This window comes from Opisthocomus hoazin, chromosome 18 (genome assembly GCF_030867145.1).
Source record: "Opisthocomus hoazin isolate bOpiHoa1 chromosome 18, bOpiHoa1.hap1, whole genome shotgun sequence".
Classification (NCBI taxonomy): Eukaryota; Metazoa; Chordata; class Aves; order Opisthocomiformes; family Opisthocomidae; genus Opisthocomus; species Opisthocomus hoazin.
In genome coordinates, this window is record NC_134431.1 from 18,691,858 (window position 1) to 18,717,138 (window position 25,281).

The 25,281-nt window shown below is 50.7% G+C and overlaps 1 protein-coding gene across 3 annotated transcripts; it reads left to right on the plus strand.

Moving 5' to 3' along the window:
* Positions 1-1,070: 1,070 nt before the first annotated feature.
* On the plus strand, positions 1,071-24,882 carry CSNK2A1 (casein kinase 2 alpha 1). 3 transcript variants are annotated; one of them, XM_075438377.1, is made up of 13 exons: positions 1,071-1,177; positions 14,046-14,245; positions 15,283-15,394; positions 16,299-16,400; positions 16,811-16,861; positions 17,665-17,724; positions 18,404-18,487; positions 18,899-19,009; positions 19,817-19,918; positions 20,761-20,861; positions 21,540-21,688; positions 22,978-23,064; positions 23,557-24,882. In XM_075438377.1, exons 2-13 carry the CDS (start codon positions 14,145-14,147, stop codon positions 23,670-23,672), a joined length of 1,176 nt encoding a protein of 391 aa, XP_075294492.1. In that variant the 5' UTR covers positions 1,071-1,177; positions 14,046-14,144; the 3' UTR covers positions 23,673-24,882. The 3 variants fall into 3 exon arrangements, with proteins under 3 accessions (XP_075294492.1, XP_075294493.1, XP_075294494.1); XM_075438378.1 differs by lacking the exon at positions 1,071-1,177 and adding an exon at positions 4,377-4,495; XM_075438379.1 differs by lacking the exon at positions 1,071-1,177 and adding an exon at positions 12,858-12,990.
* The last annotated feature ends 399 nt before the right edge of the window (positions 24,883-25,281 follow it).

Sequence of the window (25,281 nt, forward strand, 5' to 3'; positions counted from 1 at the left end):
CAGTCCCCTCCTCATCCTCACAGCCCTCTGCTGGACTCTCTCCAGTAGCTCCTCATCTTTCTTGAACTGGGGAGCCCAGCACTGGACCCAGCACTGCAGATGGGGCCTCCCCAGGGCAGAGCAGAGGGGGAGGAGAACCTCCCTCGCCCTGCTGCCCACACTCCTCCTCATGCACCCCAGGATCCCATTGCCCTTCTTGACACCCAGGGCACGCTGCTGGCTCATGGTCACCCTGTCGTCCCCCAGCACTCCCAGTCCCTCTCCGCAGAGCTGCTCTCCAGCAGGGCCGCCCCAGCCTGTGCTGGTGCCTGGGGTTGTTCCTCCCCAGGCGCAGGACCCTGCCCTTGCCCTGGTTGAACCTCATCAGGTTCCTCTCTGCCCACCTCTCCAGCCTGCCCAAGTCTTGCTGCCTTTTTCTCACTTAGCCGGGGTAACGGCAGCCCCCGCGCTGCCCGGCAGGCACCGAGCCGAGGGCCCCGGGGAAGGGGGCTCAGGGGGCAGCCCCGGGGCCCAGCGCTGCCGCCGGCGGGGGGGGTGAGCCCCCCCGGCCCCTCCCGTCGCTCGGTAGCGGCCCCGGGGCCGCGGGGGGGGGGGATCACGGCCGAGCCCGGCTCCCCTTCGCGGGCCGCAGTTGCCACCTGGCGGCGTCCCCGCGCACGGCCCCGCGGCTGGGGGGGGGGGGGGGCGGCCCGGCGGGAGCCCCGCGGAAGGGGGACCGGGACTGGGACCGGTCGCGCCGCCGCTGCGCAGGGGTCAGGCCGCCCGCCGGGGGACGCGGGGCGGGCGAGGCCGAAGCGGGCGGGCCGCGCTGGGGTACCGGCCCCGCCGCCTCGCATCGTCAGGGCTGGCCTGGAGGGTTCGGCCCAAGCTGCCCTCACCGGGACGCGGCCCGGGGTCGGGGTGAGGCCCGAGGCCCCCCCGGTGCCCCCCGCGCCGCCGAGGCCTCCACGGCCGCGGACTACATCCCCCATAACCCCCCGCGGCACGCTTCCCCTCTTCCCCCCCGCGCATGCGCGCCGCGCCCCTCCCCGCGGCGAGTGGCGCGCCAGCGGGCGGCGGGGTTTCCGCTTCCGGCGTGCCTCGCTCTGGTCCCTGCGGCTGGCGGCCGAGCCTTGTGCCTCCGCCATATTGTCTGTGTGCGGCCGGCGGGCGGGCGGCGAGCGGGCGGCCGCGGCAGGTACCGGCGGGCCCCGGCGGCTCCGGCTCCCCTCCCGGGGCCCTGCGGCGGGGGCGGGCGGTGGGTGCTGCGGGGGGGAGGCGCCACCGTGTCTCCCGCGCCCCCCACCGCCCCCCCCCCCCCCCAGCTCCGGTGCGGGCTGAGGGGCCGGGGCCGCCCCTCGAGAGAGCTGGGCCGCGGCGGGGGGGCCCGGGACGGTGCTTCTGAGGGGAAACGGGCGGTGACGGCGGGGTGGGGGGGAACGGGCGGGCCCGGCGCGGCGGGGAGGGGCAGGGCCCGGCGCCTCGGTGCCCCCAGGGCCTGCAGCCGGGCAGGGCGCTGGGGGGGGGCCGCCTCGGCTGCCCCCGGCCCGGGCGCGCAGGAGGGGCCGGGCCCTGCGGAGGGGAGCCTGCCCCTTCCCCCAGCGCTCCGAGTTCGCATGTTCGGGCCGTGTGGGTGTTATTTATTGAAAAGTCTCTGTCTCGCTTCTTCCCCGCCCTGCCCGGAAAAGCAGGGGGATGCGAGGCGCGCGGAGGGGCAGGAGAGGCCTGCTTCTGCTTGCCCCCACCCCCAGCCGCGCAGGGACTCCCTTCTGGGCCTTTCTGGGAGGAGGGGAAGGTGGTTTTCACAGATTTCCACAGCAGCCACTCTTCTGTTCTGAAAACAGCGGTGGTCAGTCTCGCCCCTGCTGTAATTTAGGTAATCGGGCCCTGGGGCAAGGCACCGTGTGGCTGGTGGTAAAATATGCGTTGTAAATGAGAGGAGAGATAAGATTATGAAACCCCATGCGTGGTGGTTGTCAGATTACTTTATTCCTTCTTACTGAGGGCTTTGGGTACACCAATAAAGTTTGGATTATGAACACTCAGTCATCGGTATATTTTCTGCTGACAGCAGTGGTTGATCTATCCAGAGACTTATGAGAGCATGTGCCTCGCTTCTGCAAGCTAAATTTATGGATCCTGAGCCCGTGTTGTTTGGTGTTTTGGTCCTTCGTGCCCGTGCCGAGCCCTGGTACCTGTGAGAGAAGGCTGCGATGGTGCGGGGTTTGCCCCGGTCCAACCTGCCCCCGGGTTGGGGTCTTGGAGAGCTGCTCCTGCGCCGACGGTCGATGCCAGGCTGCGGAACGGGGTGCTGTGTGCTCCACACGCACTCACCTGGCTCCCGCCAGCTCAGTCCTCGGCGTGCGCCGCAAACTGCTCGGGAGGAGCAGCTCGTTCTGCGTCGGAGGGTCGGCGCCCGGTGCGGGTGACTGGGCGACACACCCTTCCAGAGAGAAGCACGTGGAGAAGGCAGCGTTTCTGCCTGGGGGCAGGTAGCCATTTGGTTTGCTCTTTGAACATTCTCTCTTTTCAAAAGCATGATAGTTGCTCAAAATGCTCAGACTCAACCAGGGTTGGTGTTGGCACCGTGTTGCCACTCGACCTGGGTGTTGGATGTGGCTGCCAGCGCAGATTCCGGGTGTAGCATAGGTAGGCGCAGAGAAGTCGCTCGTCCTGCGCGCTGTTCCTGTCGGTGTGATGTAGAAATGGGCAAAGCTTGCGGCAGGAGAGGGGAGACGGAGTTTGGGAAGGCTTTAGGCAGGATTTGGGGAAAGTGTGAAGCTTGATCAACTCCGTAGTTAGTCCTGAAACTAGGACTGGGGTAATGTTGCAGTTCTTAGAGCGCAGTGCCGTGCCTGGGTAAACCACTGACAGCAGTACGTCCTCTGTGGGGACAGACACGGTGTCTGCAGCTGGCAAAAGACACCAGGCTAGGACGCGGCCGCTGCTGGCAGAAGTGTCCGCTCCCGTGTAGCGTGAAGGTGCTGTGGGTCCTCGGTGGCATCTGTGGTGGTTTGGAAGTGATCCTTCCCCGTCATCTTGGCGATGGCGAGCGATTTCCCTTTTTTCACCTTTCTCTGTTACCTGGTAATGTCATTTCTGCCAGGTGTGCAGTGTCAGCGGCACCTGGCTGCCTTCTGGCTCCCGGTGTGGGCGGCAGCAGAGTTCAGAGTACGCAGCTCGGACCAGTGAGCTCGCCCCGTCGGGTGCTGCCCACCAGGAGTTGAAAAGGCGTTGAGGAAGGTGACGTCGTCTCGGCCTTGGCTGTAGCAAAGGCTGGGAAGCTGGCGGCGCTGGGTAGCCAGGTAGCGTGCTGTGGTGGGGCTAAGCCACAGAATATGGGAAAAATGTGGTGAGAGAGTGGGATGCTGGAGGAGAAAGCAGAGATGTCCAAGTGGGAGATTGGGAACAGGTTCTTTGGGTCTGGCAGGGCACGTGGGTTCGTGGCGTGAGGAGAAATGGGTTCTGTTGGGAATGTTGCTGTTGGGAAGAGAGACAGTGAAGCTGGCAGTGGGTTCTAGCAAATGTGGAGGGAATGGGATCATGGAACGTTTCATGGTGTTAAGCAGAGTTCCGTTTTGCGCAGGGGCGGTTAATGGTACTCGTTTACTGGAAAAAGGCTGGTGAAACGTGAGAGTGAAGGTGCAGACTTGCGAGGGGGGGTTACTGGGGAAAGACTTGGTAAAATACCATTTCTTGAAGGTGCCACGCGGAAGGACTTTAGTATTTGAGATCTGGGGCATTTTGTGGTAGTGCAGGTTAGGGACACAGACATGAGGTGGGTCCGAGGTCGGAATCTTGGGAATATGGGATGCCGAAAGCTGGTCACAGGTTTGTGGAGCTGTGGAGAAGGAAACTGTGTTTCTGCTGTGGTAGAAGGGACCGGGATGGAACTTTTCCCAATTTTATTAAATGGCGGCTGCCCTGATACCTTCTGCTTGAATTCTTTTTCTGCGCTTTCTCCTTACAGATCTGATTTTCTCCTTTTGCCTTTCCTCATGTCCTCTTAGGAACAGGGGAAAGGCAGACAGGAGAAGCAAATGGGTGACATTGTGCTGGTGTGATTAATTTCGTGTCACATTTCTGAAGAGGCAGGGATGTATTTCTGGGTTACCAGACCCGTCACCTCCACTGTTCCTCCATTATCGCATTGCTTACATGAAGGTATCTGGTTTTCAAACTATCTGGGCAAGATTGATGCCATCTTAGATTTTGTTGTGCCAGGAGGGTCTTGAGAGAATGAACTCCACAGATTTTAAGATCAGGGAGGACTGCCGTGACTCAGTCTGGCTGCAAACATTATCTGGTTTTGATTGCAAGACAACTCTTGGATAATTCTTTTGAGCTTGGGTCTCTCCTTCCAGGGGCCTGCAAGAGCTGACTTTCCTGGAGTTGACAGAACCTAACTGGAGAAAAGGAGTTGTCCTTTGGACCTAGAAAAACTGCCTTGAAGAGGAGACTGCAGCGCTCTGAACCGGTGTTCGTGCTGTTGCTGAAGGCAGAGTGCTTTTACAAGGTGGTTTTTGGACCCGGTTTGCCATCAAGGTGCCAAACCTATCTGTCCGTGGGAGAGGCTGATAAGAAGTGGGATTGTTGGTGTGGTCATGGGATCGGTGGTTCACGGAGATCTGCTGTTGGTCGGGTGTCAGCAGCAGCGTGAGCCTGACACGAGTCTTACCTGCTCCTTTGTTCAGGCTGTTCTGGACAGCTTTATTCAACTGAATGATTTTGTTATCCATTTCATGCTGCTGCTTCGGGAGGCTGAAGAGCAGAGGGGAGACCTTGGGAGTTCTTTGCAGACCCAAGACAATACCACCACAGACTCCTATTTGGAAGGTTGCGGTTTCAATGATTCTCATTTTCCACCGAGTTTATTTCTGAGAGTTGGGTTATGCCCTTCTTGTGTCCGGTTTCTGATTTTGAAGGAATACTGCCCTGTGCAGGGAGACAGACGCGTTCTGAAGCAGGCTGTCCACCTGCTTAGTCTGATGGCGAGCTTATCTTATGGCGATTTACTTGAGGTGAATGGCAAATAGAGTGTGTACGAGATGGAACGGGAGAATAATTTGGGGCCAAGGTAGAGTCTGGCTGCAGGTTGCCAGCTGGATAGTCGTGTCTTCGAGTGTTAACAGCAGCCCTAGAAAAATGAAGTTACGGAGTCTGGTTTTTGCAGAGAAGTGGTCCTCTGCCCTTGTGCCTTCTGGAACAACCAAAGGGCAAAGCAGGTTTTTTTTTAATTAAGCTAAGTGTAGGGAGAGTCCAGCATGTTCCACGGTGTTAGAGAATTGCATGCCAGAACTTGCGTTCGCGGGGTGGGAGAGGTCTTGCCGTGTTGTGAAGAAGTTCCCCCAGGGTCCTCCCGCGCGTCCAGGGGGGTGGAACGGTGGCTCTCCCGTGTTCTGGCCAAAGCCCTGGGAGGGGGCAGTTGATTGGCACATCTTTGACTCATAGAATGCTTTGGGTATTCTTTGCACACGTGTGCGTGAGTTGTCAGTAAATCTTTATTTTTAGTGTTCTGAAAATGGATGAGCGTGGATGCACACAACAAATTAATTTCCAGTATCGAGAAGCAAGAGCTCCGGCAGCGTTCCTCCTCTTACAAGTTGTGTCACAGATTTCTCTGTCTGTTAGCAGTGTGCTGTTAAATTCCAGCCTTGCCTGCTGCAGATCAAGCAGCGCTTTGATTGTGCTCCAGAAGGAAAAGGAGGGCTTTTTGCTCACTGAGGAGGTTGTGCAGCATCCAGATTCATATCAACTCAGCTTACAAATTAGAAGTTACAAGTTTCAGTATTTTAGAACGTATGGCATCCAGGCACATGTCCAACTGAAGTGTCTTACCAGGCATAGAAATGTATCCTCACCCTAAGTCGTGACTTAATGCTGCACCGGGGCTTTACTGGGTGATTGCAAGGTGTGAAGAAAGGTGCTGGGCAGAGGGACAGACTTGTCCTTGTGCGTGGTCAGCGTGGTGTGGGTTTTTTTGGCATGGCAAGGGTGGGTTCAGCATTTGTGTCCCTGCTGGGTTACACTGAGTGATGAATGCCGTGGTCACCAGGCTTCGGTTAATGTCCAAAACACTGGTGGGGGGCATTAAACTCTCAGTCAATACATTTACATCCCCTGCCATGTCTGGGAGCACTGCCTGTCTGGCTGTAGCTGTGCAAACCCAGCACTCGGGGCCCTGTGTTAGGGCACCCAGTGCAAAACAGATACTGATTTCTGGAGTTTAATAGCTGTTTTTTGCCATCTGATTTTTGGAACGGTTGTAGCTAGGTTTGCCTTGTGTTAATAATGATGAATTTTTAGAAAATTGTGTTAGAACTTATATTTTCTGGCAGGGGTTTGCACCGGGTGTCTCTTGCTGAGCCTTCTGGATGCCAGCCGAACGATGAAGATGGTTTGCAGTGCGTTGCCTGCTTGATGGGAGCAGCTGATGGCGGGGATTTCCTGGAGAAGCGGTTACATGCCATGAATGCCGGTTTATCCTTTGGCTCTAGTAACTGTTCCTGCCTCTAGGAATTGCGGGATCAGCTCCGTTAAAAACATGTCACTTTTACAGATGGCAGGTACAGTTCAGCTGGCGGAGTTCTAGCTAAGCCGCGCTCTGTACATGAACCGTAGGAGTCAAATCAGCTGAACGACTGGCCTGCCAGTACTCTCTGCCTACTAATTAATGAGGAAAACAACTGTGTCACTTAGCAGTAATTAGGAAAGTAGAACTTTCCAGAGGACGCTGCTGGCTGACCTGATGTCAGCGGTGAAGAGCCTGTGGTGGTGCTGGAGCATTCCCCTTCGTCAGCCTTCAGGAGGAGTCACCCGGTGTTGCCGGGATCTCGGAAACAGTAGTTTTGGTGATGGACTGCTTGGAAAATACTGTCCAGAGCTCCAGCAGTAGGAGCTTTAGTTTTGTTAATGCTCTTAGAAGAAAAAGAACCACTTCCCGTTGAGGTCCTTGCAAGTGCTCTTAGTTGGTTTTAGGTCAGACCTAGAGAAGTGCCTGCAAAAAAACCCCGCTGGCTTTCCTGCGCTTCCTGCTCAGCCTGGGCAGGGAGGAGACGCCAGCAGAGGAGCGTTGCCACTGGTTTCTGGGTTGGGGGGTGCGTGCTGGCAGGTTGGTTTGGCAATTCCTGGTTATGTTTGTAGCCATTTTTAGTAGATGGTGTCAGGAGTCTTCAGCGCTGGCAGTGGGGATATCCGCTGTGAGTTGTGGGAGCTGGGGAGCAGTGCAGAACCCGCAGGCGTGGGACAGCGGCCGGGCCTGCACTTGGCTGCCGGGCTTGGGTGTCTTGCTGGTGTCGCTGCCCACCGCGGCTCAGCCAAGATCGGTCTTGGTGGTTTTGTGTTAGGGAAAGCTTTCCCGTTGCTCTGTGTGCTGTGGACTAGCTTAGCTCTGAAAACATGAGGGAGAGTCCATGATTTTGGAGGTGAAGTGGGGAGAGAAGAGCTATCAAAGCTGGCTGTTCTGTGTAAAACCCTTTAGGAGACGGCGTGAGGAGCGTTCCCGTGACTGGCAGCTTCCTGCTGCTGGAGACAGCCCCGGCCGTTCTGCCCCAGGTGCAGGTGCTGTTGCCAACACTGAAGTTCTGCGAAGGACGCTTGTCCAGCTAGGCTGAGATGCTGGAGACTCGTAGAGTCTGTGTAAGCGCCGTGAAAATTTGGCTGTTACAGGTCTGAAGGAAAATGAAGACGAACTGTGACAGACCTCCTGCTAGGAGAGCGTGTGGGCACCCGCGACACTGCCAGGGCAGCCTGGAGTGTCAGACGTGCGAGGCGCTGCTTTCTGTCTACACTTGTGAAGTGGGAGCGTTCAGCTTTCCCCAAGGCTGTGGAGGTTATCATAAAATACAGGGTTACAGCAGGACTGTTTCGTGGTCGGCCCCGTGACTTCCCTGCAGGTTGTGATCCGTGTTACAAGGGATGACTTCTTCGTTGGCAGGAGCTGCGAGGAATTCAGGGGAGGAATCGGTGAAGCTGATGAAGGAAGAAGCAGTCTCAATTTTAGGACGTTGCTAGTGCAGAATGACTCCAAGATGTTTCTTCCAGTTTAACTAAGCCTGTCAACTGTTTTCCCCAGTGACTGGTCATGGCTTGTTTCGAATTAATCACAACTGTTCCTGTTTCTTTCATAAGAGAATGCTGAGGTCGTTATGTATCGTGATTTGCTATTTCTCCACAGCCGGACACAACTAGCTATTTAAAAGAAATCTGGAAAATAATTTTGGTGGAAAAATGTAGTTAGAGCAGACTGTGCTGTTCCAAAAAAATACCAAGAGAAAAGTTTGATTTCGAACTTCAGCTTTTTTTTTAACTCAAGTAGATTTTAAAATCTGCTCCTCTATTGATGTTGTCCCTTTAGTAGGTAAACGATCTCCAGGAAAGGATGTGAAGTGTCAGTTTAGTTAATCCAGACTTGTTTCTATTTCAGCTGTGGAATCCTAGAAAAATATAGGTTGCAAGGGACTTCTGGAGGTCATCTGTTCCATACTTGTATTGCTGCAGTTCCAGCATCATGCAAATACGCAGAGCAGATTTCTTTTGTGAGATAGAACGTATTTTTTATAAAGCTGGTTACTATTATTTCTTCTTCTATGGATAATCTGGTTTTTAATCAACGTTGGCTGCCAGCAGGCTATAGTGTAGTATGTAAGCACAATCTGCTAATTTCAGTGGTGTCTATCCAATACCAGACGTTCTCTGAACGTGGAAGAAGGGAGTGCTCCTTCCCTGGGAGGCTCAGACGCGAGGGGTAAATGGGCTATGTGAAGGAAATCGTGATCAATTTTATCTGATGATTGTAATGCTTCCTCTCGCTGGTAAAGCACATTATACCCTCGTCATTTCAGAGGCTGGGTCTGAGCCATTTACTGCGAAAGGTAATGTCTCGCGTTGCGGATAAAAGAAAGGAATAACCTTTTGATTCCAGACTACTTAGTGTAATTCTGCTCTTCTCAGCTGACAGAGGGCTTTTCTTTTTTCGCAATGACCAGCTTCTGTCTGTCTTACCCTGTTTACAGTCTTAGTCTGCCACAATCGCAGCTGGTAACGAGCTTACACAGGGAAAATAGAAGTGAGAGGAAAGTCTCTAGACCTGTTTGATCAATCTGCGCATCTCGCTTTCTCGAGGTTGTCTACGATGGTCTATCTGGAATTGATAAAGTGATGGCAGTATTTCCTTGGCTCGTTGAGTTTGGCTTGGTGGAGTTTGGGGCCTGTCTTACTCCTCTGCGACTGTGCTCTGCTCGCTGAGTCGGAGTTCAGGTGGGTCATCGGCAGTGATCGTGTTTATGTGGTGTTGAACGCAGATCACTCGGCTCTGCTCTGTCTGGATGAACTTGGACCTACCTGGCACTGGCGAGCCAGGGAGGCCGGCGTCAAGCAGTGCTCCTCTTCTTGGGTGCATTATTTATACTCCAAAGCTTATCCACAAAGGTCATCGCTTGGATGGTGCTTGCAGGTTCCACGGGACACCAGTCTTCTGGGCAGCTCTTGGCTTCCAGCTCGCTGGGGGTCTGTCTGTGCTGCGTCACACTGGTGCAGCTTCGTAGGTTTAAGGTTCTGAGTAACCGTGTGCTTGAGAGAAGCTCTGTGCCAAAAACATTTCCATTTAAAAGGAGAAAAAAAAAAGATTCCAGTACCTCAGTTATTCTTGACTAAAAAAAGCGATGCATTTTACTAGAGGTGTGTTTCTCAGAAACTAATTTGCATAGATTTCTTCACTGCGTTCTGTGGCTGCTTGCTGTAAGTGGATACATGTAGAAGGGCAGAGGGCGTAGGAAGTTCCTGTGCTGCTTGGGTCTGGGTGCTGCAAGTAGGGATGCTTCACGAGGAATCAAGTCCTCCGTGGGGGCTGGGGTTGCCGTTGGGGTTAGTCTGCTGTAAGGGTGATAAAATCCCTATTTAAAGAGGAGGGGGTTTGTGGCAGTGGTTTCAATTAAAATGTTTTAAATATCGGACTGAAAGTAAACATTGAGGGGCTTTTTACTGTTTTGTTGAACTTTAGGCACAACAAGTCTAGCCTACCAAGCTGCTCAGGCAGTAGGCTACTGTGAGAATAATTCAAACTTTGAGGAACTGATCTCTTTTCTTCCAGTTACAAAATTCCTGTGTGGTGGTAGCACAGTTGTTTGTGTCTCTTGGCTGGGGCTCCCGGGTGCTCCTGTGAGTAATTATCGGTAGTACGTGCAGTGCTGTGTGTGGCGGGGTCCTCCGGATTTCTTTTGTACGCAGGGTGAACGGGGTCCTGTGGGGTGCTCTTGATAAAGATGTCGTGTAAGAGATGAGCTAATTATCAGTTTGCTAATATTTAAACGGCACTTTTAAGGGCAGGCCTGTGTGGGTAAAACCAAGCACAGGAGCGTTTGCGTGGTGGTCGTTTGATGTGGCTACCATGTGGGCGCTGGCTGGGAGCGTCTGCCCAAGGGTGCCACCGCAAGTGCTGGGACAGAAGAGCTGTTTTCTGTCCTCACGCCGGCAAGCCTGAGCGCTGGACAGTGTGTGTCAGGTGGTGACTGGAAGCTTTGTCTTCCTCTCCGAGTTCTCTGCTATATCGCCTCAAAGCTCACGGTTATGTCTCCTCGTTAAGCACTTCTCTACCAGAGAAATTAAAATCTGCAGAGATGCGTTGTGCTTTGTGGAGATGCTCAAGACTACGCTGGACATGGCAACCTGATCTAATTAGGTCTGCTTTGACTAGGTTACTTTCAGCAGTCTGTTCCAATATGAATTATTCTATGATTCTGTCATTAATGCAGGAATTGATATGTGACATATGCTGTTTGGATTCTGCAGAAATAGAACGCATCCTTTATAACAAGCTCAGGACACTCATTTAGGCGTAATTGCTGCTCATGCTGTAGATTTTCTGCCTTAAAACTGTAAGCTAAAGTGACTTTCGCGTGACCATACCTGTCCCCGTTATTTGTCCCTCTTTGTGTTGGTACCTTCTGTCAAAGAGCTGGATCCACTGCAAAATTACCCCTCTCTAGGGGCAGTGAAAGCAAAATATATACAAATTACAAATTCCTTAGCAGTTTTAAGCAGAGAGAGAGAGAAGCTCTCAGGCAGGGTAAGTTTGTATGTGTAGAACTTTGCTTTAAAACCAAACGATCTGTGCAGACTCTGTCCTCTTCCTGTCTCAAGAACAGCAGACAACAACAGTACCTGCCGTGGTAGATAGGCCTTGTGTGCCATTCTTAGAAGCTACAGTGGATGGTTTCCTGAAAAAGCCTTTCTCTGAGCAGTCTGTTACAACACACAGCTTGTGCTAGGCTAGAGCGACGTGACAGAAAATACCCACTGGGAAATTTGATCTATCTTTAGACAATGTGATCGATTCTTCTTTTTTATTATTTTTTTCCTTGCTGAAACTGGTTTTGCTAAGCTGGGCGAGGGGAGCAGTCACGTATTCTTTGTTGATACTGAGTTGTGCTGAAGAATTAAAATTGCTAAGTCATCTTAGATGTATATAGGTTCAGTTAATTCCTACACAAGGAGCATTAGGCAGAGGACATTAGCCAGTGCATCTCCTGCCAGAAGTACATGAAATGAGCAGAAACAAAAAAAGCAGTGATTAAACTTTGAAATCTAATAAATTTCACAGTGCTAAAAGTGTTTTGGTAAACTTGCATGCTCTCTTAATGCCTGAGTACTTTTTTGGAATATACATCTAATTTCTAAGTGTCTGAGTCAGGCCACAGAAATGGTTTGAGGTCTTGGATGGTTGCTGCCTAATCTTCTGAGAGTGTATTTTGTTAGAGGACTAACATTTTGTCCAGGGGTAGCTACTTTTAATTTAGTAATTCTTCGTATTCTTCCCTGAGCTGAACGCCTGGCTGCAGTGCCCCGTCCTTCCTTTACTGGGCTGAGGCCTCTGTCACACCTCTGCTGCGGACTTTGGAACAGTGCCCTGTCCCTTATCAACCTTGGGGCTGGATTACTGCAGCCCTGTCTACCAGGAGCTGCCTTCAGCGCTGTTTGTGTGTCGGTAGGTCAAGAAATAACCCACGCTGCCCGGGTCCGTACCACCCGAGGAGGCTTAGTCCACGCCGGCAAGAGACCTCGCGTGCGCTTCTGCCTCCGAACGCAGAGCCAGCTGCTGGTCCAGTTGTGTGACGCGGTGAAGGACATCAGACCCGTGTCCCCCAGGTCCTCCCCCGTCTTCGTAGCCAGCGGTTCTTGCTGTGGTCCTCGCAGCAGACTGAAGTACTGCAGACCTCAAATAAATGACAGGACACTGTCAGCAGAGCAGGATTTTGCTTCTAGAATTTTCTGCTGGTGTGGCGTATCCCAATAGCCTGAGCTCACTGCTCTGAGCAGATTTCTAGGTCTTGCTGATTAATTTCTGATTAGTGGGGCTATTGCTTCCTCCTGCAATCTGGCAGTTGCCCATTTTCTGTGAAGGGATAAGATCAGCATAGCAAAAAAATGCCTTATATTCCTTTGGATGATGGCATCGCCCACTTGTAGAGCACCTCTCTGTAGACAGGCCTGTGCAGTCTCTGCCGTATGCTGCGCACCAGGCGATTCTCTTTCGTGCTCCAATACAGCTTCCTTCCACGTGAGTTACTTTGAAGGCTGAGAAAGAGATTCTTGTATTTAAATGTTTTGAAGTGTGTCATTTTCACTCCTGGTGAAAGATTTGAAAAATTCAAAGGCGCTATTTTTATTTCGGGCAGGACAATACTTTGGTATGAAATTGTAGTGAGCTACTCTTTTCTTAAATATTCACAAATTACAATGTGTGGCTTTGACCTGCAGTAACTTTCTTTTGAGTTATTTTAACTAGTCTCAAAACTGGTAAAACGTAACAGATTTGCTAAAATCACGTTGCAAGGAGGAAGAAGTGGCAGTGCTTACACCCAAATGCTGTTGTCTTTTGGACAGCTGGGTTGGATGTCCTGACTGTAGAAAGCTATGGCCAAACCTGGTGCCTCATCCCAGCAGAACTCTTCTCGCTGCCTTGGTTTCTTGTGAAGTCCTCCGAGCATCCTCAAGCCACTTGATCCCTGAACGGTTCGTAGTGAGTGAGCAATGTGAGATCTTCCTGATGTCCTTTCTTGTCTCGCTGCTAGCTGGGGATGTGCTTTTCCTCATGATAGTCTAATTAGTGTGGATGTAGCTTATCGCTATAAATGTCATCCATCTTCTGGAGGATGCTGTTTGTGCTAGGACTTCGTGGCATTGCACGGTATGGTGTGGCTTTGTACGAGCCTGTACAGTAACGTATGGGTGGGAGGGTGCTTCAAACTGGGAAGATCCATGCTCTGACACAGTGTCTGGATTTCTCTGCTCTCCTCCAGAAACCTGCTCCGGAGCTGACCAGCCTTGCTTTGCACAGAAACGCTTCAGCTGGTGCCGCCATTTTCCCATGGATGGAAAGGGCGGAGTGGTGGATCAGCTCAGGGTTGTTTTTTTTCTTTCCACAGAATGTCTCAACGTATCCACACAAACCTGTGTGTGAGCACATGAAAGGCTTCAGTCCTTTTAAGAATTGCAAGTAAATCCCAAAGTTCTGATTCAAATGAAAGCAGATGTTTCTTGAAGCTGAAACTTCAGAAAGTGCTTAATTGAGGTTGCACAGGTGACCTTGTTGATCTGTCAGCTCTGCTTGCAGCATCGTTTCTCAGTGCATTGCAAGAGGTGATAGTTGTGCAGCCGTGAGTGGATGAAATGTTGGAGTTACGTGGGCTGGCACAAGACTTACTCCTGAACGGGGGAGAGATTGCAGCCGACAGCTGTTGCTTTTCTTGAGCTGGAAGGAAGGAGGAAGGAGTCTGTCTGCAGATACAGAGCACGTTGCATTTCTTCCCTTTTGGAAAGTTACCTGTGCCACCAAAAGTTGGAAACTGCATGCTGCAAGTTGCTGGGGGGGGTGTACGTTTGCTGGCGGGGCCAAGTGGTCCTGTCCTGTGTGAGGGAGGGCAGAGAAATTGCTTTCGAGCTCTGACAAATGATCCCAGGTCTGTGGCTGGGCTCCAGCCTCTCCTCCTCAGCAGCTTTTAATGATTAACTTAAATATTTTTATAGTATCTTGAGATTTTAACCTCTGGTTTGTTTCCTCTCGGCAGGTGGAAGAACCCGAGGCCTTTATCTTCTGTCCAGCTTTGCCGTTCGGGTAGCCTCTGATTTCAGGCATCTCGTCATTTCCGCCTGCCAACCTGTCTGATATGTCGGGACCCGTGCCGAGCAGGGCCAGAGTTTACACGGATGTGAACACACACAGACCCCGGGAGTACTGGGACTATGAGTCGCATGTTGTTGAGTGGGGGTAAGTCTCCGGGCTGCTTGTGGATGTCCCTGGACTGGGATCAATCCCTGTCGGATCCGGCGTAGTGGTGCATGGGGGGACTTGTGGCACCTGTGCTGCATTAGGTTTTTCATGCTCCTTCCGTGTGTGGCCAGTGTTAGGATTGCAACTTTTCTTCAGAAAACTGTTTCTTGTCAAAATTTTAAATCCCCAGCAGTACAGGAACACTTTTAGCAGCTTGCTTAAGAGCTGGGTTTGAAAAATTTTTGCCAGGTAGTCAGGAAACGTCCCCTTTCAGAGGGTAGAGAATCTTGTTCTGAAACAACCTAACCAGCCCTGGGTGCAGAGCTGAAAAAAGTGAGAAGACATCTGAAGTTGCTTCTGACTTGGATGATGAAGAGACTCAGCAGAGTTAAATAGGTACATGCTATTTTGTGACTTGTTGCTCAGCTCTCGGCAAGCGACTGGAAAAGACGTCTGCTCCTTTCTGAAGGAAGGAGCTGTCTAAACTGAGCTCATGACTAAACCGTCCAAGAATCAGACAGCAGTGATGCCAGCTTCATAGCTCTGCGTTCCTGCTTTTGTATGGCAGGGCCCAGACGAAGTTCTGCCCTCAGCTTTGTTTCTGAAATGTACACAGTCTTCTGAGCCGAAGTGCTGCCTGGTGCCTAGTCTGTTTTTAAACAGGTTAGCACTTACATTTTCAGTCTTCCTGACTTTGTTGATTTTTAACAACATTATACAAGGAGAAATATAGCTTCCAAATATGTATAGACAGGTGGAAGGGATAGCTCCAGTTTGCTGATGCTGAAATGTGTGGTTTGGCTTATGTTACCTCCTGCAGAAGTAGTTAAGCTCTGGACTGAATCTGACTTGGGCGAGGAGAAGCTCCCTGTTTCTCTCCTAATTCTTAGTTGTTGCGGTCAGGAGATGTAAGACACCAGCTAATCCACCTTGGCTGGAAGGTGAGGCAGTGAGATTTAGTGTTAAGGAGAGATTTGTAAATTGTGACGGAAATGACTGAGCTCTTTGGAACTCTTAACTTTTTATCTCCACAGAAATCAAGATGACTACCAGCTAGTTCGAAAATTAGGCCGAGGCAAATACAGTGAAGTATTTGAAGCCATCAACATTACAAATAATGAAAAAGTAGTTGTTAAAATTCTCAAGGTGAGCTGGGGATTGGGCAAAAGATAGAATCCATCTTGAGGTGATCACGAGGCCAGAAAGTGCAGCGTTCGGTCTAAACTGTTCAATATTCTGAAACCAAAGCCCTTAAAGCCTGGCTTGGGAGCGTCATCCGGTGAAACGGGCCATCATTTTGAGCCTGCTAATAAAAGCCCTGTGCTTGGTTATTGAGTCAAATCTCTGCCTGTAAGGAATTAGTCCCTATCTTAAAGAAGTACTGACGTGCAACACATTTTTGCTTGGAGCTAAACAACACTTCAGCAGCTGACTAGAAAATTCTCACCCCCTCTAACTACCAGTGCCCTGGCATGCTGTCATGTGCATAGAGGCCCATGAGCTCATGGTATCGTTGTTCCTTAAAGCCACTGATGAAATTTATGGACTGCTAACCTAACATTTTAATTTCTGCTCTGCGTGTTCCATTTCAGATGTAATATCATCCCAGATTGAGTAAGGGTCTCCTGGATGCTGGTTATTCCGCAGCTTTGATTGGTGAAATACTTCATTTAGTGGCTCTCCGATAGATCAGGGGTTTCTCGTAGTTGAGCATTTACCACGTGCCAGTTACAAAGTTTTTAACTATCAGGCCATGTTCAGACAGCTTTAAAAATACATGCCATGTTCCTAACCCTCACTCACATGAAACTGATGTTAGTAGCTGTCAGGTTTGTATGGTTAGAGAGGAGGCTGCAGATGTGTGAGCCCTAACTGGAGTGATGCATAGTCAGGTAACAACAGGATCCGGCTGTTTGCACTGAACTTGCAAAGGCTCCAGTGTATTTTGCTGATGTGCAGTCACCTGCCTTTGTCAGCTGGGTGTTGAGCTGTCTGTTGGCCTCACCTTACTGGCGTGCTTTGTCTTACGCTTTGGGTTTTTATTCTTCAGCCTGTTAAAAAGAAGAAAATCAAGCGTGAAATCAAGATCTTGGAGAACCTGCGAGGCGGTCCCAATATAATCACTCTTGCAGATATAGTAAAAGATCCTGTGGTGAGTATGGAAGGAACTTGAAGGGCACGCTGGGGTTAGGGGTGAAGTTGCTGTGTTTGACTTCAGCTCTGATCTGGCTTTTTGTTTTCCCCTGCTCTTAAGTCCTGCGTTTGAATTGCTTAATCAGATCAGCTCTTAATCTGATTAACTTCTTTCAGAGGGCCCTTCCCCCACCGGTCCCTTCAGCCCCTCGCTCTGTAAGGAGGAGATAGCAGCGAACGGAGACAAGTTAATTCATTCTACAAACAGTGCTGCCAGGGGCCGCAGGCTTTGGCTCTGCTTTCGCTGTCTGAGGGGAATCACAAGCAGAGGGGCTTCTAGCAGTTTTAGGAGTAAAAACGCTTTCATTCACTATACTAAATGAAAATATGTTAACTTAACATGGCTGAACACTTTTCTCTCTGTTTTAGTCTCGGACACCCGCTTTGGTTTTTGAACATGTAAACAACACAGACTTTAAGGTACAGTGTGGGCTGTGAACTTGTAGTGTTTGTCATTTGAAAACCACCTGTAATGGTTTTTCTGGGGAAGGGCAAGTCCGTAGGGGGCAGGCAGGTCATTCTGTCGTTTCCTTCCAACATAGTAACTGTCTCTAAATGTAAGTACGCCTGGGACAGAAGTTCATAATCAGTCCTTTATTATCATTTTGCCACAGAAGTTGCAAGGTGAGAATCCCGATTCCAAGTGGTGTTTTAACCCTTGGAGCAAATTAATCTGTTCTCTTGTGGACCTGTCTGTCTTAAACATTTTGCTTGTCTGTTCAGTGTGTAACAATTTGTTGGAACCACTTGATATGTGGTTAGCTGTTTCTGTGGCTTTCCATAATTCTGGGGAAAGGGATTTAAATGTTGCTTTGTCCCCTTCCCTACTGACCTGCCTCAGGAGAAGAGTGGCTGTGCAATGCCATCTGGAATGGCTGCTTACTGTTGCAGAGCACCCTCGGTCTATTTGAGACCCAGTCTGCAGGCATGGTGCCTCGTGCTGGTGGTGGACGAGCGCAGCCTGGGGGACTTTGTGACAGGAACCAGAATGCGCTGTCTGAGCAGAGCTGGAAGTCAACTGTGTATGTGATTCGTGAGGGGAGAGGAGCAGAGTGAGCAGAGTCAGGTGTGGGGTCAGAGTAACCTGGGAAACTTCTGCTGTTCCTTCAGATGGGTTTGGGGAACCACAGCAGCGGGGAACAGGGCTGGGTGGTTCTGGGTTGGCAGGGATGTGGTATTTTTCTGGGTGTTGAACACTGATACGGTGTGTTTGTGTCCCACAGCAATTATACCAGACATTAACAGATTATGATATTCGATTCTACATGTATGAGATTTTGAAGGTACGTTGGAGTTTTGCTGTTTTATCGGTTTATTCCTGGGATTTGCACTCAGCTAATCCTATAGAGATGGTGATCATGTCACGGATGGGGGGGGAAGGGAAGAGAAAGCCTGTGGAAGAATTGAGTAGAAGAATATATACCAAGTCAGTATCAGTTGTTCAGCCTTGTTTCTGCAACAGATTCTAGTCGTTTGTTTTTCTGAGCATAGCGGAGCCCTTGGGCACACCGAGATAACTTAAGATCCTAAATCAAAAGTATGTGTAGCCTCTGAAAACAGAAAATTGTAAGCTGCTGATGATTGTTTTGTGCTGTAATGTAATGTGAGTCAAATGTATTTCTCCATTCTTCTGAATCAGATATTGTCTGCTCAGGAGTCTGGAGGAGGGGAGGCTTGTTTGATCAATAGTGCCTAGCAACTCTGCTCTTAGGGACTCTGAGCTTCCATTTTTATGAGGAAGCACGAGGTGAAGTCAAAACACTCCTGTTGCTGGGAGCTCCCTTTGAGAGGGGGCTCTGGAGGCGTTTTGTGTGGTCTGTGAGTCTAGCCTGGGCCACAGCGCTGGGCACTAAAGTCTTGCCATCTAGCTAGACTTGGGGTGTGCAGAAATACTTCTGAATATGATTGAACTTGAAAGCTTCTTGTGACTCCAGCATCTGTGTCTCTTTCTGTCACCTGCAGGCTCTAGATTACTGCCATAGCATGGGAATCATGCACAGAGATGTCAAACCTCATAACGTCATGATTGACCACGAGCACAGAAAGGTAACGTGGGGTGGCTGGAGGGCAGGGAGGGGCCGGGCCCGCTTCTCTCTTGGCGACCTCGGGTCCCTTTTGAGTACTCCTGTGCAGTGGTACTAGCAGACGTCTGCAAGGGGGGGCTGTGCTTCCATCGTGTGGAGAAATGTGGAATGAAACTCTGTACACTGCTTTTCTTAAGCTTTTATGGGTTACATGTAACCTGTAAATAGCGTTGGTATGGAGAGGTGTTTTACTTAGACTGGTTGGTCATTATGGGTATGGGGAGAATATCTAAACAGACACTCTGATCAGCTCCAAATTATTTGAAAATAAAGACTTGCAAATGAAGCTTCAGACTCGCCTGTAGTGTGGTTCAGCCAGTGGAGAACTGGAGCGTCCCTTCAGCCTTTTTTCTTTGTTTTCTACCATTTCTAGCTTAGACTAATAGACTGGGGTTTGGCTGAATTCTATCACCCTGGCCAAGAGTACAATGTCAGAGTGGCTTCCAGATATTTCAAAGGACCTGAACTCCTTGTAGATTATCAGGTAAGAATTACCAGGATTTATCACTGACTTCTAGATGGACAGTCTGTGGCATTGCAAGGTAGCAAACCAGAAATTCAGGTGTCTAGAGACCTAAAGCTAAAGACAGTCCGTTCTAAAATGTGTCGCAGAAAGGGGTGGCTATAAAGCCACCAAATTAAAGAAACTAGTGAGGGGTCTCGGGGCCCGAGGAAGAGCCGCCGAGCTGTCGTCGTGGTTCTTGGAATACAAATGTTGAATTTTTATATTTTCTTTAGCAAGGCTGCGTTTGCATTAAGGTACAGGAATGAAACAAAGCCCTTGTAGGAATAGCTGGTACTGCGTGAACTTCTAAATTAAGCTATAAAAACATCCCCATATCTGATGCAGTTTGCATTGTGGAAATGCTGTGGGCTGGAAATAGCAGTGTTACTGGTGACGAAGGCACTTCCTCACCTGCCCGTGTGCCTTGTGGAGTCCGCTCCTTTTGTTACTTGTCGTCGTGCTTCGCTCCTCGACCCGTGTTTCTCAGTGATTCACGACGTTAAGTCTGCAGTGAAAACAGAAAGAGGCACGGGTCTTTAATATCTTTGTGAGCAAGGATGGAAATAGGGTGCCTGCTGTTCTGCTAATTGCCATATCCCAGTTGAGTAACTGGAACGCTGAGCTGAACAGCGATCCAGTGATCCAGTGATGAAGACGCATGGAGATATTTCAGCCTGTTCCCAGCATAATGGGGCCGTGCTTGGATCGCTGGAGGGAGGGTGGAGTATTGGGAGCCTGTTCTGCTTCATTCATTAGAAATTCACTTGTCTTTCTGGTTTTGCACAGATGTATGATTACAGTCTGGATATGTGGAGCTTGGGTTGCATGTTGGCTAGTATGATATTCCGAAAGGAGCCTTTTTTCCATGGCCATGACAACTACGACCAGGTGAGAGCCGGTCACGTACAGTCTCTGTTCTCTTGGCACAGTGGGGGTTTCCTGCCTACACTTCTGTCGAGGGAGCCGACACAGAATTTAAGCATTTCTCTGATGGCCTCTTTGCTCAGTTTGAAGCCATGTTCCTTTTCTCAAGTGTGCAAGATTATCTAACCAATTTAAGCAGGAATAGATCGATAGTGCTTTGTACTTATGAGCTCCTCAGTAGGTATCGGAAAGGTTGTAACAGTAATTATAGCAAGGCTGGCGTGTTCTGGTGCGTAGATGGACTGTGGCTGAGGTTATGTTAAGTGGAAAGCCCCTGCCACTCTCCACCCTCCCTCCCCTCTGTATAGAAACTGAATTTGGTACAGTTTTATATAGGTTCTGAAATCTTTGATTAGGCCAAAATTTTTATACTTAAACCTTTAACGCATGCTCTGCATCTGACCAACGTGCAGACACGCAAGAACACCACGTGCGTGGTGACCTGCTGTTCTCCGACCTGCAGTCTGGAGCCCTCGGGGCTTGGTGCTTCACCCTTCACATGCAAGTTAGAGTTTCTGCTTTTTTGACCGGTTGCTTTTGTCTTCCCACCCTGTTGGTTTTGAATATTTTCTTGCTGCAAAGGAAGTTAGTGTTGCAAGATCTGGAGTTGTAGGGATGTTAGGGTGTGCAGCTCTCTCCTGGCTGCCTTGGCTTACTGAGTTCCGCCTGTGAGCGGAGGCATCTTCCTGATGGCTGAGCACTGAGATCAGTTCAAGCTCCCAAGGGAATGTGCTGCTGTACCTTCCCGCTGGCTCTGGCATTGTCATACCCTCGCAGTAGTGACTTACTCTTCTCTTTGTCCCCAGCTGGTGAGGATAGCCAAGGTGCTGGGAACAGAAGATCTGTACGACTACATTGACAAATACAACATTGAGCTGGATCCGCGTTTCAATGACATCTTGGGCAGGTGAGCCGAGGTTCAGAGCAGCTCTTGGTGGACCCGGACAGCTACTGCTTTGTCAGCAGACCTTGAAGTAAACAAAAGCTTATGCCTATGGGAGAAATCAGAGCCAAGATTCTTGAGAACTGTCACTCCTGCCTTCGATCCCTTTTGCCAGCGCTTTCCATGGTCCTTTATCTGCAAATGGACTTGAGGAAAGGTTTCTAAATGTCACCTAGGCAATAAATGAACTGCTGGAGCATACAGCATGAGGGGCAAACACTCCAGTATTCTGGGAAAAAAGCCAAAGTGGTATTTCTCAGAATTACGGTGCAGAAAATCAGGTGCTGCTGAAGATGGCATTTACATATTTTTTTCCATCAGAGTTATTTTGTGTGACACATACCAAAACTACAAGGCACTAACGTTGGGGGCATAGCAGAGCGGAAGCTGGGGTTTCAGGCCTGTAAATCCATTCTGAACTTGAGTCCTCACGCTGCCCGGGGCTGTGGTGGCCGTGCCACCGCGCAGAAAGACGGAGAACTGCCACGTGGTGCTCTGGTACGGCTCAGCCCCGTTGCGGCCGCACCAAGCAGCGGCCCCTCTCGGAGACGGGCATCTGTCACAGTTCTTGCTCTTTAAAAAAAAGTGAAGTTTGGCGCTGATGTCCCCTGCCTAGACTGATGTGGGTATCTCTTTCTGCAGACACTCCCGTAAGAGATGGGAGCGCTTTGTTCACAGTGAGAACCAGCATCTGGTGAGTCCAGAAGCTCTGGATTTCTTAGACAAGCTGTTGCGATACGATCACCAGTCACGACTCACAGCGAGAGAAGCCATGGAACACCCCTACTTCTGTAAGTATCAGCTGCTGTCCGGAGAGTTCTCCCTCTGCCTTTGGGAAATCTCTGTTCCAGTCATTTGCACAGACAGGAGCTAAGAACAGCAACATCATAAGCCTGGCCTTTGCAAATAATTGCGCTGGAGCTGAGGCTTCTTATCTCTGTGGTGGGTAAAGTAGGCCACTGCCACCTACACCAGCCGAGGGAACAGTGCTACGTGCCCGCGTCAGGGTGGGGAGTCAGCAGCGCTGCGCTAAAGAAGCTCTGCTGCGAAACCCCTGCGAATCTCAGCAGGTGTCTGGGTGCATGGGTTCCTCTGTCGTGATACAGCCAGGTGACTGGTTTGTTGGGAAACGGGCCCTGCTGACTCCGCGGGGAATGGTGTATTCGGGGCTTGGGTTTGCAAATCAAAATGTAACTTTCACGAGTAAATGTTTTTAAACACTTGCTGGTTTTCACAAATCTTGATACTTAGGTTTTTGCAACAGCTGTAACAATGGATAATATGAGTATTTGCTCAGTTACTTTTTTTCTTGCTGCTGAATGGACTTGTGTAATTAACAAACGGAATAGATCTGTGTTATGCCTGTGGCAAATGTTCAAGTGGAATGTTTTGCGAGTGTGAGCATTAGTCAAGCTGGAAGCTTGGAATGTGAGGGTTGGACAAAGAGCTAAATTAACTTGTGTCCAAGCAAGCTGTGTTAACTTGTGTCCAAGCAGAGATACGGGCATGAGGAAGGGCGACATTTGAAATTCCCTGGTCTGATGCAGTAGGCGTGGGAGGCAGGAAGGGGACATCTCTGTTAGGAAGGCAGCATTGTTTACCTGCAGCTGAAAATAAAGTGCTAGCGAGTAAATTGGGGACATCTTGCAGAAGACAACAAGCTGCAGTGACACTCATGACAGCTCGCGGGCTGCTGCGGGATGTGTGTAGAGACATGGCATACGATTGTCATTCGTGATAACCTTTCTGCTTGCAACACCCATTTTCTGGGTTTGGCTTTATGCAGTTGCTCAGCAGAGGAAGATCAGCTTCACCTTCACTTCCTTCAGCTTTTGCTGTCAGCAGTCCCACTGAACTCCAAAGCGCATGATTTAGCCGGCTTCTCACTGATCCTGTTACCTTGGTACCCTCTTGGGTGCTGCCCGCTGGAGCTGGTGGAAGCTGCTGCGTTCCGGTATCGGTGGTCGATATTATTTGACGTCCCCTGCCAGCACTGGCTGAGCGTGGAGGTCGCGGGCAGTCAGCGTGCGTCGGCTGCTGGCTGGCAACGCGGCCGCTGAGGGTAGTGTGCTCTTCCTAGATCCCATCGTGAAAGACCAAGCTCGGATGGGCACGTCCAACATGCCGGGTGGCAGCACTCCAGTCAGCAGCGCGAGTATGATGTCAGGTCAGTTCTGCTCTCGACTCTTCTTGCTGCGTGGCATTTTAAGGCGTTTCTACGCGCTGTGTGGGGGTGAGGAGCCAGGAGGGTGAGCCCTGCAGGTGGGGCGTTAGGTCATCTCCTGGGACCGATGAGAAGGGCAAGGAGGGCTACGCACCAGCGGGTGGGAGAGCGCCAGAGGTCAGGCCTCGCTGCAGCCTGACCTGCTTTTCTGGTCTCGTTTGAAAAAGCGCTTTGCAGTTGGGGTTTTTTTGGCAGCACTTTGAAGGACGGTGATCCTGCCACGCGTCTGCCCCTCGGTGACACTTGCACGAATCCGAGCTCTTCTCAGAGGCTGCGGAGAACAGTGACAGATCTTGTATCTCAGCTTACTTTGGCAGCTCTGAAAACGGAACAAAGCGGCAGCAAACCGACCCGCAAAGATGCCCCTCCCATCTGTCCTGGATAGCGATGCGCTGGTTTCGCCCTAACTCCTGCTTACCTGTCTCTCTCTTCCAGGGATTTCTTCAGTGCCAACACCTTCCCCCCTTGGACCTCTAGCAGGCTCGCCCGTCATCTCTGCCGCCACCACGCTGGGGATGCCCGTGCCGGCTGCCGCAGGCGCTCAGCAGTAGTGATGGGCTCTGTCTCCTGCTGCCTGGGCTGAGTCAGGTGGGGAAGAGGTCTCCCCCTCCGCCTCTCCTCGGGACGCAGCTCGTGCCTGGCAGGGGAAGGGAGGGGATGAACGCTTTGGAGGCACCGTGTCTGAACTGTTGCTTGTGGATTTATAGTAGTTCAGTCATTATATACAAAATTATTATAGGCTGATTTTTCTTTTTTTTACTTGAACTTTTCGTAACTCAGGGGATTCCCTGAAAATACCTACAGATGGAATATTTCTCGGACAGTTTTTCCCTCCCCCACCCCCCCACCCCCCCCAAAAAAAAAGTACTCTTCATTTATGAACAAAGATGAATCAACAGCATTTCCAAGCTATTCCATCCTGCTGGAAATCTCTTCATGTTCCCACCATTACTCCTCCACAAGCCTACACCCTGGGGGATTGTGCTGTTCTCCAGAGACTGCCCAGCCAAGTCTTCATGGGGCAGGGGAGGGGGGGTCCGAAAGTACCGCCCTCTGTAACCCCGTGTGCTGCGTAGGACTCAGCCGAGGTACACTGAGGAGACAATTCCAGTACGGAGAGGTGGTTTGAGCTTAAAAGAAGTAAGTGCAGATAATGTCTGAAACCCCAATTGGATTGAATCATGTCTCCCTGGGAGCCCACCAGAACGCCAACTCACCCCCTTGCATGTAATTTTAGTCTTAAAAGATGAAGTTACTGGTCCGACTGGAGTCCTTGCCACCTCCCGAGAAAGGTGCTGCTGTAGAGTAAGCCGTACCCTGCTCCGCCCCGGTCTCGCGGAGGGTTCTTCCTGCCGTTGCTTGGCTTGGATCTCTGGAATTAGTTTGTTATTGGGTATATTGTTTTTAAATTGTTTATATAGGTTTCAAGCTGGTGGCTACTTAAAGCTGGAAAAATCAGACTGCGCCAAGTCCGATATCACATCTTCACCCACCATCCCCTCCCTCACGTGCCATGTGGTGAGAATACCAGTTACCTCACAGTCTTGTAAATATGCACTGAGAGGAAGGAGCGAGCAGACGTTAACTTAAACTGAAATGGTAGATCAGTAATTGTGGACAAATATTATCATTGACAACGGAAAAGCACCCTTGTTACAGCCCTGCTACCCCTTGCTGTGTATATATACTTTGTCCTTCATATGTGAAAGATCCAGTGTTGGAATTCTTTGGTGTAAATAAACATTTGGTTTTATTTATCGAGGTTAGATTGAAGTTCACTGTGTAGAGGCCTCCTGGGGGTGGTGGAAGGCACAGGAGCGGCGTGCTGGGGAGGCCGTGTCCCCATCCACACACGCCTGGCATGGTGAGCAGGGCCGGGCAGCCGACACAGCGGTCCCAAGCCAGAGTGTCTCCTGGGAGAAGGATCTTTTGCCATAAAAACAGAAAACCCATCTTCTGTCTCAGCCCAGGTGGAGGGGGAGCCGAGACACTGACCCGATGCTCTGGTTTTTGTGTGTGTTGCCATTCCCTGGCTTTCAGTGACTTGTTTTCTGTCCCACACCGCTTGTGGGGCTCCAAGCACTGTGGCACCTGGCCATCTCGCCGACCTCCCACCCTAAAGCCATCGCAGCAGGTGCTTGTCCTGGGCCTTGACTGCTC